Here is an 11,341-nt window from a genome sequence, read left to right as displayed (position 1 = left end):
GCAACACCGGCCAAGTCTTTGGGAAGTCATCACGGTCGGGAAGAATATATCGAACGCGGACGACGTCTTCAACAGATGCGCCTGCGTCCTTGAGAGCCGCGGCGATGTTGGCCAGGGTCTGGTCCAAATTCTTTTTTTTATTAATAAGATCTTTTTTTTTTTTATCTCTATTTTAAGAGCCTTAAGTAAAAAAAGCTCTTTTTTAATAAAATTAATCCTTATATAGGTATAAGAATTAAATATAAAGAAGCTAAGTAAAAGAAAAAAAAGGTTATAATTAAAGATCGCGAGCTTAATTAATATTAAATCGCTAAGTAATATACTTAAATTAATACTCTAAATAGCTCTATATAAGATTATCTCTTATAGCCTATTATAAGTTTTTTTATGCCTTTATAAAGCTTATAAACCTCTTTAATAAAGTTATCTTAATTATATAAGAAGGCCTATTAATAGGTATTAGCTATATTATTATAATTATTTAATTAAAAGTCTTTTTAAAAGGTTATTATAATTTTCTTTTATATTATTAATTAATTAACTAATTATTAATTAATTAATTAATTAATTATAGTTATTAATTATAATTTTTAGTTATTAATTAAACCTCTTCTTATAAGGATAATAAAAGTATAATCCTTTAAGATTTATATTTCTTTAAGTAATTAAGAATCTTAAGGATAATTAGAAGGTTAATAATAGAGGGGAGAGCTATTATAAGAAGAGGTTAAATATTAACCTCTTTAGCTAGTTAAGATATAATCTATTTATTATAAATAGAGCTATTATTAAAGGTATTAATAATTATATAGATAAACCTTATTAATTCAAGCCTATTAAGACCTTAGGCTTTAAGTATAGAGCCTTTATTATTAAATTTATTAAGATTTTAATTAAGATATTTTAATCCCTTTTTTAGGTAAAATAAAGTTAAATAATAATTATTTAATCTTAAGGTATTTTATTTTCTTTTAAGAGCATTATTAATTATTAAGTTTAATTATAATTTTAATATATTTAATAAGAATTATAACTTTATTATTTTTATATTACTTTTTTTATATTTATTTCTTAAGTTTATTAAAAAAAAGAGATATAAGAATATTTTTTTTATATAAGCTTTAAGATAAATTATTAAAACTTTAAGATATATTTAAATATAGATTTAATTTATTTAAGAATTTTAATTTTTTATTTAATTCTTTTTTATTAATAGTCTTAAAGGCTTATTAAATAGCTATTTTAAATTTATTAAAGTTTTTATAAGTTATACTAATTTAAGATATAAGATTAATAAAAGGGATTATAAGGTATTTTTTTATAATTAATTTAAATTATATAATAAAATATCTCTTAAGTCTTTTTAAGATATATTAAATTTTAATAATTTTAAAGTTAAATTAGGTTAAATAATATATAAAAAGACTTAATAAAAGATTAAAAAAGCTTATAATTTATATAAGGTTTTATAAATAGGTTTAAATATATTTAGCTTTAAGATTTCTCTAATATCTTTTTTAGCTATTATAATATCTATAAGTTAAATAATATATTAAGTATTATTAAGGTATTATTAATTTTAAATATATTAAATTTCCCTTATATAATTTATTTATACTCTAAGCTTATTTATCTTAATAATTATAATAAATATTTATTTATAAAGTTATTTAATTCTTTTATTATTTTTATTAAAATTATTATTATTATTATTATTTTTTATTTCTTAATTAATTAAAGGCTAAGATATAAGAAATATAATTTATTATTTATAATTAATAAGAATATTATTAGGTATAACTTAAGTAATTGTTATATTAATATTACTTAGAGTATATAGGGATTATTTAAATAAGAGCTATTAAGATTTAATAATTAAGTTTTAATTATAAATAAACCGAGGGTTTATTATTAACAAATAAAAGTAATATATAAATCTAAGTAAAAAGAATTATATTTAATAATATATTAATTAAGGATTAAAGTAATTAAATATTATTAATAATTAAGGTAATTAAGTATTTTATCTAATATATAGGGAATATATTTATATATATCTATAAGCTCTAATAGATTATAAAAGGTATTAAATTATAGTAATTTAATATAAAATATAATCCTTATATAATAAGCTAAATAAAAAGGAAATTTATAAGGAGGGATTTAATATTATGAAAAAGAGAAGCTAGGCCCTAATAACCTATAACCTTAGGCTATTAGGCTAAAAGGTCAGCTGTGCGCATCTTGGTTAGAGGCTCACAGGGGAATTAGGCTCTATAGGGCATTGCCTGGCCATAGGGGCCTAACATTTAATATATAATAAGACTATAATTAAATTATAATATTTAATATTAAAAGCTTTAATATAAAAAATACTTAAAAAATTCTTTATATATATATTGTAATTAATTATAATATTTTTTAAAAATTAAATTATTAATTTAATTAACTATAAATAACTTAAAAAGCTTTTTATTTTAAAATTAAGTTATTAAAAATTAAGTAAAAAAGACTTATTAAATATAACCCCCTGTTATATATCTTTATATAATAAAATAACTCATGGCTTCTTAATAAGTAATAAGTTAGGAGAAAAGCATACTAAGCTATTTTAGGCTACTAAGTAATTTCTTATATATAGAAAAGGAGGTAAAAGCTATAGAGCCTTACCTCTATTATGACTTTTATAGGCCTTAACTAAAGGGCTTTTTAACTCCTTTAAGGGTTATATCTTTATTGCTATTAACTAATTAATTACTCTTCTTATTTTATATTATATCTGCTTTATAAGAAAGTATATGAGATCTCTCTTTTCAAAAGACCTTAAAGCACTTGCGTGGGAATTCCGCCCTTTTTGGCTGTGTGGTTTGGTGTGTTCTGTTTCTCTAATAAAGTAATAATCCCTTAACGCCCTCAAACATTTCTCAGATACTCTTCCGCTTGGCTGCGACTGGGTAATAAGGGTAGGCGACGCTGCAGTATCTAAGGTCAGCAAGGTCTTTGGCTGATAGGTTCTCCGTCTGGAAGCGAACTCTTAGAAGACCTTTTCGGCGTCAAATTTATCAGTGGCTTCGCTAATCACAGCCTGACCATGTTCGACTGAGCGAGCGAAGCTGAAAGTCACCCAACGTCAGATGTGGCTGAGTAGCATCGTCAGCCAGACGGATGACTGCGCCTTTTTAGAAGCATAAGCACAGCCTCACCACCATCTCGCACTCGCTTCGTAGAGAATCAAGTCCGTTTCAGCGAGTCCGTTTCAGCTCTATATTTGTCGAGTATAAAATACTAGAAGAGCCGCCATTTAATCACTTCTCAAATTCCACTCCTTCGATTAACTACAAGCTCACTTTTCTTAACTTAACGCCACCGACAATCTGAGCGTCCATCCTTCATCTCGAAACCAGTCTGTTTCGCACAATGTCACTACCGACCGAGTTATGCGAGTGGTGCGACAAAATCTTCTTCGATCCAGAAACTCTCTACTATCTGTTCTGGGAGACCCGCGAGATTACCCACTACAGCCTGGGTCCTGGCTCCCGGGTTCAGAACAGCTCCTGTCCGTTCTGTCTGCTTGTAGCCCAAACCTTTTACGGCAGTCACAAGACGCTCGCAGAGATCGAGGATGTGGAAGTCTCATGGCAAGAAACAGTTCCCGGTCGCCGGGCGTTCCAGGTCTGGGGATCTAGGGACGATACGTATATTGCATTTGCTACGGAAAGCGCCCCAGGCGACGTCTCGAGGCGCCCGTCTGCCTCGCGTGGGACAAGACTGAGCTACTATGTCGAAGAAACCACGAAGCCCATGATTGATATTCATCGCATATTAAGTTGGATTTCTTCGTGTGACGAGCTTCACCGAGACAAATGCAGCCCTCCGGCAACCCTATCGTTTCATGACGCTTACCGACGCTTGCCTGTCATACGATTCATCGATGTCAATGCCAACTGCATCGTTGAGACCACAAGTCTGGTCCAATATATTGCATTGAGTTACGTCTGGGGAGCTGTGCCCAGCATCCGGCTCACTAAGACAAACAGATCTCCTTTGCTCGAGCCGGGCTCCCTTGAGAAGCTTGTAGACTTGGTTCCCTGGACAATACGAGATGCTATTGTCCTCGTTAGAAATCTTGGTTGCCGGTATCTATGGGTAGATGCCTTGTGCCTCGTTCAAAATGATGAGGAGGATCTCCTTAGAGGCGTCAATGCGATGGATCTGATATACGAGCGAGCCTGGCTCACCATTGTGGCCAGCTGTGGCTACAATGCAAATTTCCGTCTTCCAGGAGTTCAAGAGGGAACGAGAAAGGCATGCACCAATACGGTTGAGGTTACACTCGGAACCAAGCTAGGCGTTATTACGGAACTAGACGAGTTGCTCATGGGAACGGTATACGAAACCCGGGCCTGGACGTATGCATATCTACCTTGTCGTTATCTCAGACTACCTAAGCTAATATCTTCCAAGATTCCAGGAGCGACTCCTATCTCACCGCACTCTCTACTTTGTCGACGAGCAGCTGTTTTACCGCTGTCGAGGAGCAGATCAGGCTGAACACTACGCGGATATCCCAGCACAGAACGAGGAATACCCAGCAGTGTCAGCAACAGCAGCGCTATCGCAAGCAATACTCCTACATAACCCACCAACCGATTATAGACACATGCTTTTCCATTACAGCAGGCGGCTATTGACAAACCAGAATGACGCGCCCCGGGCAATGGCCGGCATCATGAGGCGATTCGCCGAGGCCTTGTGCTGCGAGTTCTTCCAGGGAATACCCGTGGCCTTTTTCGATTACTTCCTCGTCTTCCAGCCATTCTATAGCTTTCTGAACCGGCGCTCTACCATGCCGAGTTACTCGTGGACAGGCTGGCAGGGAAGCATTACATTTCACGCGACCTCGCCCGAATTATACGATATAGGCATCCCCACGGGCTACCTCCAATTAGAACCCGAGTACAACGAAGAATGGCTCGACAAGGCGACTTGGGTAATCTGGTACAAGAGGAGTCCATCTGGAGTCACTAGTCTGGTCTGGGATCCTTCTGCGAATACCGATCCGGCTGACGAGACCTCTGGGTATCGCAACTGGTCACTCTTTAATGACGGTGGCCGCTGTGTTCCGCTAGGAACTGATCCTACCCAGACGGCACCGTCTCAAGCACTATCGTTCTCCCGAGAGCCACCCCCCTACCCTATGCTACAGTTCTGGACGATGTCAGTCTTTTACAACATTACTGATGTTGACGTATTCAACGGGGTAGCTGACATAGAGGATTTCCATGGCGAGAAATGCGGCCGTGTCGGTCTGGACGCCTTAGAGGATCTGGAGCATTTCGACTTTACACGGCCATTCCAGTTTATTCTTCTTTCAGAGTGCTGGGCACCCAAGAGCATTATCGAGGAGAGATTGGCAGAGGAACAGGATGAGGATGACAACAATGCTCCAGAAGAGGACTTGAAGTACTATAATGCCTTGCTTACAGAGTGGCAGGGGGGCATTGCGGAGAGGCGGGGTTTTGCTGTTATACTTCAAGACGCCGTGGAGAATAGTCTGCCTCCAGGCCCAGAGTGGAAGGAAATATTACTCGCATAACGCATAATAAAATAGATCCAGAGTTAGGTATTATAATTTAACTATGACCCTACTAAATAAAAAACCATCCCTATAAATTACTTCTTACCCTAACTTATTATATAAGACCTTAGTTCCCTACGTATAGAGCCCCTTATATAATAGAGGTATTATCTCTCCTTTAATTGCATACTTAATACCCCTTATAATTATACCCCTGATGCTTAGCATCAGCAGGCAAAGGACTATGTTAAGGCTTAAGAGGTAAATAGGGGGATAAAGGCGTTTCACATGGAGATTATTCTAAGAGCTTGGTGGGAACGCGTTTGTTTGGAACTGTTCGACTATTTGCTTTAACTACTATGGGGCTTGGGGTGAAGCGGCGAGTTAGATATGCAGCTTTGAGGTTGTACTTTGCCGGGATGTGGTTTTTTGCAATCTGATGCGTTCCATGACAACGCTGGAGAGAGAGAGAGCGCCGAAGAGGATATGCAACGGATGTGAACCGTTTAGGCCCAGTCCCAAGTGATAGGGGCACGGCCAACTTGGAGGGAACCAAAAAGCATCAAGAAGGCGGCGGGTGTGAGGTCAATGCTACCCTCCGTGCACTCTGGGCATTTATCGGCAACCTGAACGACGATCTGGCGGCCATTGCCCGTGACGCGGATGTAGCGGCCACAAGCGTCGGGGACTTGCGCGAACAGGAGCGCTGAGAGGGCGACGATTATGTCATCGTCAGAATGGACCGGGCCACAGGAAGTCTTGCCAGGGTGGTAGTAAGTAGCGTCACCCGAGAAGCGAGCATCCAAGGCTGGGGTGGCGCTGATGAGGAAGGGAAGGGCTAGGAGAAGAGTGGCGGTCCACTTGGTGAACATTTTGATGGTTGTTTTGAGGAGGCTTTTCTCGATGTTGTTGAACAAGGTGAAAGCTCAAAGACTGGCCTGCAATACTTGGACTGTTTGAAGAAGTTGCGGAGTGTTCAAGGTGGGAAACTGGCGAGTAGTGCTGGGGGGAACAAGAAGAAGAAGTTCCCGTAGGGGTTATCTTATAGTTGAGACGGGTAGAGAGCGAAGCAGTCATGGTCACCAGAGAGAGAACCGCGACAGGCATTGGGAAAAGCCAAAGAGAGAAACAATATTCTAAACGCTTTACTTACCCCCATGAACAAAGTGATGCTCGTCGACGAGCGCAGCAATACACCTGTAGAGGCATAGCAGCGACTTGTAAGAAAAGTGTGGGCCGGGTTGGACCGTCCAGCTTTGCCTTGAGATTGGCCCTAAGTTGGGCCAAGTTTCTGCTGGATAGAGTCATTTGTTCCGACAGACAAGGCATGTTGAGGCTTAAGAGAGCTAGCGGGTGATAAGTGGTGGAGGGGTGATCCAAGGCCTCCAATTATGATTCCGCTATGGAGAAGAAAAAAGTTGCCAAGAGGTGGGCGGCAAAAGTCAATATGTAGCAGGGATGAGCGTCGATCTAGGGCTGTGAGAGTGGGTTACAACGTCGCGACCTTTTGCCCTTTTGGGTACTGTACATGAGGAGGTTAGTTGTTCCAAAGAGGAAGTTGACAATGAGTCCCTCGAACAACGTGCCTTGAATTGATCCTTCCAACGGTCAATTCCATGCCCTGATTCGATCAGCGGTCAGATCAGGCACAGCCAGGGGGGCAGAATATGTCTCAAAAGGGCAAGCCATTTCTTACCAACTAACGATGACTGCGTCTTACCAGCGAGAGGGCAAGTCTTGGCTGGTGGACGGATGATGGATACCACCTTGGCACGTGTCCTGGCTGTTTCACACCGCTGCTATCTAGGAGCATGGCGTGAGCTGGGCTCGTCTCACAACCGAGGTCTGGATTGGGGGGACTTTGGTTCCAAGATGGAGAGGAGCAAGGTGCAGAGACGAAGAGTTTAGAGTCTTTAGCTCAACAATCTAGACTTGAGTTAAAGCAATCGCTTCTTGTTCGCAAAATAAAACTCCGGTTAGGTCATTAGCCATCAGATCTTGGAGAAGTGCACTCGAGGAAGGGTTGTTCATGGCATAATTTTCAATTCCTCCATAAGCTCATACTGTATGAAGACTGACCCGTTTCGTTCCCTTGATCTCATTCCCAGCCTCAAATGCTCCCGAAAAGCTCTCTAGGTGCTTGCGTTTCCTTGTGCGCCCGCGCTCTGGTTCTTCCTCTGGACTCTGAGTATCCACTCCCAGGTCGTCTGCTTCATAAGGATATAGTTCACCGTGGTAACCGCTATCATTATCCGCAGATACAGCTTTGTAGTTGTCTCTAGGCTCGCCGAGCCCTTTATCCTAATTATCCTCGTCTTGACCTGCATTACTCGCCGGCCTTTGCCTCTTTGTTGGGCTTTCACTCCTAGCTCTTGCCGCTTTTAGGGTCAATTTATACTTTGCAGGCTTTGCTCTTTTAATGCCGTATTGCCCTGAATACTTATCCCACATAAGGAGTAACCGGGGCTCCTTAGTCATATGAAGAAAGTCGCGGAAAACATTTGGAGAGAAGACAGTCCACGCAAATCGAGCAAACAAACAGTCCAAGGATGCCGCATAGACCCCAGGGTATGCCTCCCGGTTATACCAGAGTTTTTGTAGTTCGCCGCCTGGTATTAAATTGAAGACATATCCGACGACTAGGTAGTCTTCTTGTGTTTTTGATGTAGCCGCAGAATCTACTTTAGATTGTCATTCTGTCTGAGATGCTTCGCCTTAGGCCTCGGGCTGATGCTTGTCCGTCTCTAGACTTTCATTCCTAGAGCTGTCCCTATATGTGATACTATCGCCGCTTCCTCGGGTGCGGATCATCAAAGGCCTCCCATCCCGATGATCCGACTTTGGGACGAAGCAAAAGTTCCATTCGTTAAACATTCTATGGACATCTGTCCGCAGGGTAATAATATTCGTGGATGCATTCACTGCGTCTGTCGAGAACGATGGAGCCTTGCCGTAACTGGTTGAGATGCCTTAGTTCAAACGTCTGCAATGGAGCACTCTATCGGATACGTACTCTAGCATTCCATTATCATCGTACCAGCTCGTTTCCTTCACGGGCACAAGGTAGGCGGCGTCCAGGCTCAAACCACAATCCGTAAGGATGCAACGTCTCACGCTCCCAGGTGCCCCCCCGCGGAAATAAGGTCTCAATCTTTCCCAGCAAGGCAGAAGATTACAATGAGGGAATCGCCAGTCGCGGAAGCTAGCAACAATAGGGTATAGGTCGGTCAAGGTCGAAGAATCGGAGGACAGAGGGAGACAAAAGAAGTACGCCCTCTCTCAAAGAATACCATCTGCGGGTCACTGGACCCTCATCCTCCCTTCTCTATCAAGCGAGAAGTAGCCATCCCACCGATTTCCGGCTAAGACGCCACAGGTCATATGGGCAATATCGTAGTAAATGCCACCATCATCGAAGGCAGGCAGGGAAACCAAAGCATCGCGAATAGGCGGATAGGCGTTGGTTGAAATCGGTGTTTTTCCATAGCCGGGATGAAAAAACCTGATGGCATTCGGAGACTCGATGGTATTTCCATCGCCGCAGCGACTTACGTCGCTGAAGGCCCGGCGAACATTCAAAGGCATGTCGTCAGTCGTGATCTTTGAAGTTTAGTTGTGGTGGGGTTTGTTTTTTTTAATTACCAGAATCACGTTGCTCAGGACAACACCCCGTGCCAATGGCACGTGATCTGCCGAGGAAGTCCCGGCACGGCATTCCCACCGCTGAGTACACTCGAAGATCTGGCACGGCGCTTCTCTCTTGGAACCACCAGTAGCGAACAAGACGTTGAGACGTACCAGCGAATAGCTATAGAAGACCATATACGCAACATCATCGGGAAACTTTAGAAGATTTCCACCGCTCAAGACGAGTCCGGGCTCAGCGACAGGGGTTGGTTTGATAATCACACGAACGCCTTAAACACGAAATAAAGGTCGACGCCGTCTACCAGTCTAGCTCACGTCGCCCAAGGTCTAATCAATTTTCACTCCATCGAGTTGACGGAAGCACCAATTCCCTCCTCCTCACGACCAAGTATAAGGCACCTCATTAGCTATCAGTTAAGGACCTCTGGGCAAGACTCGGGTCCATGGAAATATAGGAGGAGCTTATCCAAAGGGACACAATCCCAATCCACCCAGCGGAGTACCAGATAGTGCTAAACGGTTAGCGGCTTCTGCTATAGTCTGGGTATATGATGCGATGATCGAGGGAGGGTGCGCATACTCGATATTGATAAATAGACGTACGCGAGTCCTCCTCTACGTGACATGTAACAACCCGGTCAGGTTATAATACCATCCCCGCGAGCCCAAGAAGGAGATAGACGGCGACGATAAGCTGAGTATAGAAAAGTAACCAAGATCTTCTATAGCGAGGGCGTGATAAGCTTCCGGTTTCCGCTGCGCAACCAGGAGAGACTCGGCCACAACCTCCTATATAGCAGGCCAGCTTCGACTATACCTACACTCGATCCTCAGGCTCAGTTAACACATCGAGGGCCGGGCTGCAACTGTAATAAAGAACAGATCTTCAACACATCATAACATCATGACCCGGTGTTAACACAGTGACCTTGAGCTGATTCGCATCGCCTAGAGCAGTAGGCGAGACGATGACGGACCCCAGGTACGCGAATCCGCCGAAGCTTTTGGCATATCCATGTTGCTGTCCGCTGATCTCCGAAAGTTGCCAGTGCCGACTGCTGACGTCGTTCACTACAGCGTAACCCAGAACATTTCCAAAAGCGTTCTCGCTCGAAGTCACAGTCCTGCAATCCTAGGCGATCATGACGGCCAGTTCGCCTTCATAGTCCATGTTGGTACACTCTAGGTAGACATAGTCATCGTCAAAGAGCCCGCTCAATGCACCCGGCGGCCTGGTGAAGACAGTGAGATGCTCTGGGGTGGGGAAGCGAGCCTCCGAAATATGGGTGTTGTAGTTGAGGCCAATCCCGGAGATGATGGGAACCTGCGGCAAGAGACTCAACACCTAGAAGAGAGATGAGTTACAGATCTCAAGGGTTCTTGTTAAAAACTCGTGACTCACTTTTGATATCTAGGCAGTTGTTGTGGTTGCCTTCAGGTCCCAGGCATCATCTCCGGCGTACACCGGAACCTCTTGGCCGACCAGGTCCCCCGGCGATGGCGTTTCCCCATAAAGAACACGGCCACTGTGATCCCGGAAACGGACCAGACGTTCAAAACTGTTGTTCATGTTTGGTGTTGATCGATCCCTAGCTATCTTTGGGTGGGGAGCGGGATCGGGCTCACTCTAGTTGTTTGGTCTCTTCAAGCAGTTATTACCTTGCCCACCGATTGGCTCGGAACGCCGGTGTGCTGGCTGGTCCAGCGGAACGATGATTTAGTGCCGCTACGTGCGTGACCGAAGATCCGTTGACGTTTAGTTCAAGATTGTTAAACACAATAGACTGCTATGTATATGGTAAAAGTCGAAGATATCTTCTAATAGGTGTCGTTGTATCAAGGGTCATATTGCTACACGACATCTCCCCCCATTTTGCAAGCATTTATTCCGGCGAAATGCCCTGTGTGACCCTTTGGCCTAGCAGTAACCCAGTGTTGGCAGAGACTTTGGCATGCAATAGCTCAAGGCAACTGAAGGCGAGGTTCGAATCTGCAGCCTTCGTAGCTCGCGGTCTGCCCATGCTGGCTTAATCTGAGCAGTTACAGTGCAGGTTACAGGTGGTTAGCCTCCCGGGCTCATAACTGTCGTACAGAGCGCCTACGGTCACCTTGAAG

The 11,341-nt window shown here is 42.4% G+C and overlaps 3 protein-coding genes across 3 annotated transcripts; 1 reads left to right on the top strand and 2 right to left on the bottom strand.

Moving 5' to 3' along the window:
* Positions 1–3,417: 3,417 nt before the first annotated feature.
* On the top strand, positions 3,418–5,596 carry NECHADRAFT_88702 (uncharacterized protein; the record flags this gene model as incomplete). Its single annotated transcript, XM_003040815.1, has 2 exons — positions 3,418–4,409; positions 4,465–5,596. The coding sequence occupies 2 exons, from the start codon at positions 3,418–3,420 to the stop codon at positions 5,594–5,596; spliced, it is 2,124 nt and encodes a 707-aa protein (XP_003040861.1).
* Positions 5,597–6,144: 548 nt separating this feature from the next.
* On the bottom strand, positions 6,145–6,369 carry NECHADRAFT_9612 (uncharacterized protein; the record flags this gene model as incomplete). Its single annotated transcript, XM_003040797.1, has 1 exon — positions 6,145–6,369. A coding segment is annotated over one exon (225 nt), but the record flags the coding sequence as incomplete, so codon positions are not given.
* A 1,876-nt stretch (positions 6,370–8,245) lies between these two features.
* Positions 8,246–9,163, bottom strand: NECHADRAFT_102268 (uncharacterized protein; the record flags this gene model as incomplete). The annotated part of the gene is made up of 3 exons (XM_003040796.1): positions 8,246–8,534; positions 8,592–8,780; positions 8,931–9,163. 3 exons carry the CDS (start codon positions 9,161–9,163, stop codon positions 8,294–8,296), a joined length of 663 nt encoding a protein of 220 aa, XP_003040842.1. The 3' UTR covers positions 8,246–8,293.
* Positions 9,164–11,341: the final 2,178 nt, after the last annotated feature.

The sequence above is a fragment of the Fusarium vanettenii genome (assembly GCF_000151355.1).
Source record: "Fusarium vanettenii 77-13-4 chromosome 15 genomic scaffold NECHAsca_57_chr15_1_0, whole genome shotgun sequence".
Taxonomy (NCBI): domain Eukaryota; kingdom Fungi; phylum Ascomycota; class Sordariomycetes; order Hypocreales; family Nectriaceae; genus Fusarium; species Fusarium vanettenii.
The sequence above is the reverse complement of the archived record's forward strand: the minus strand, read 5'-3'. Positions and strand labels throughout refer to the sequence as shown.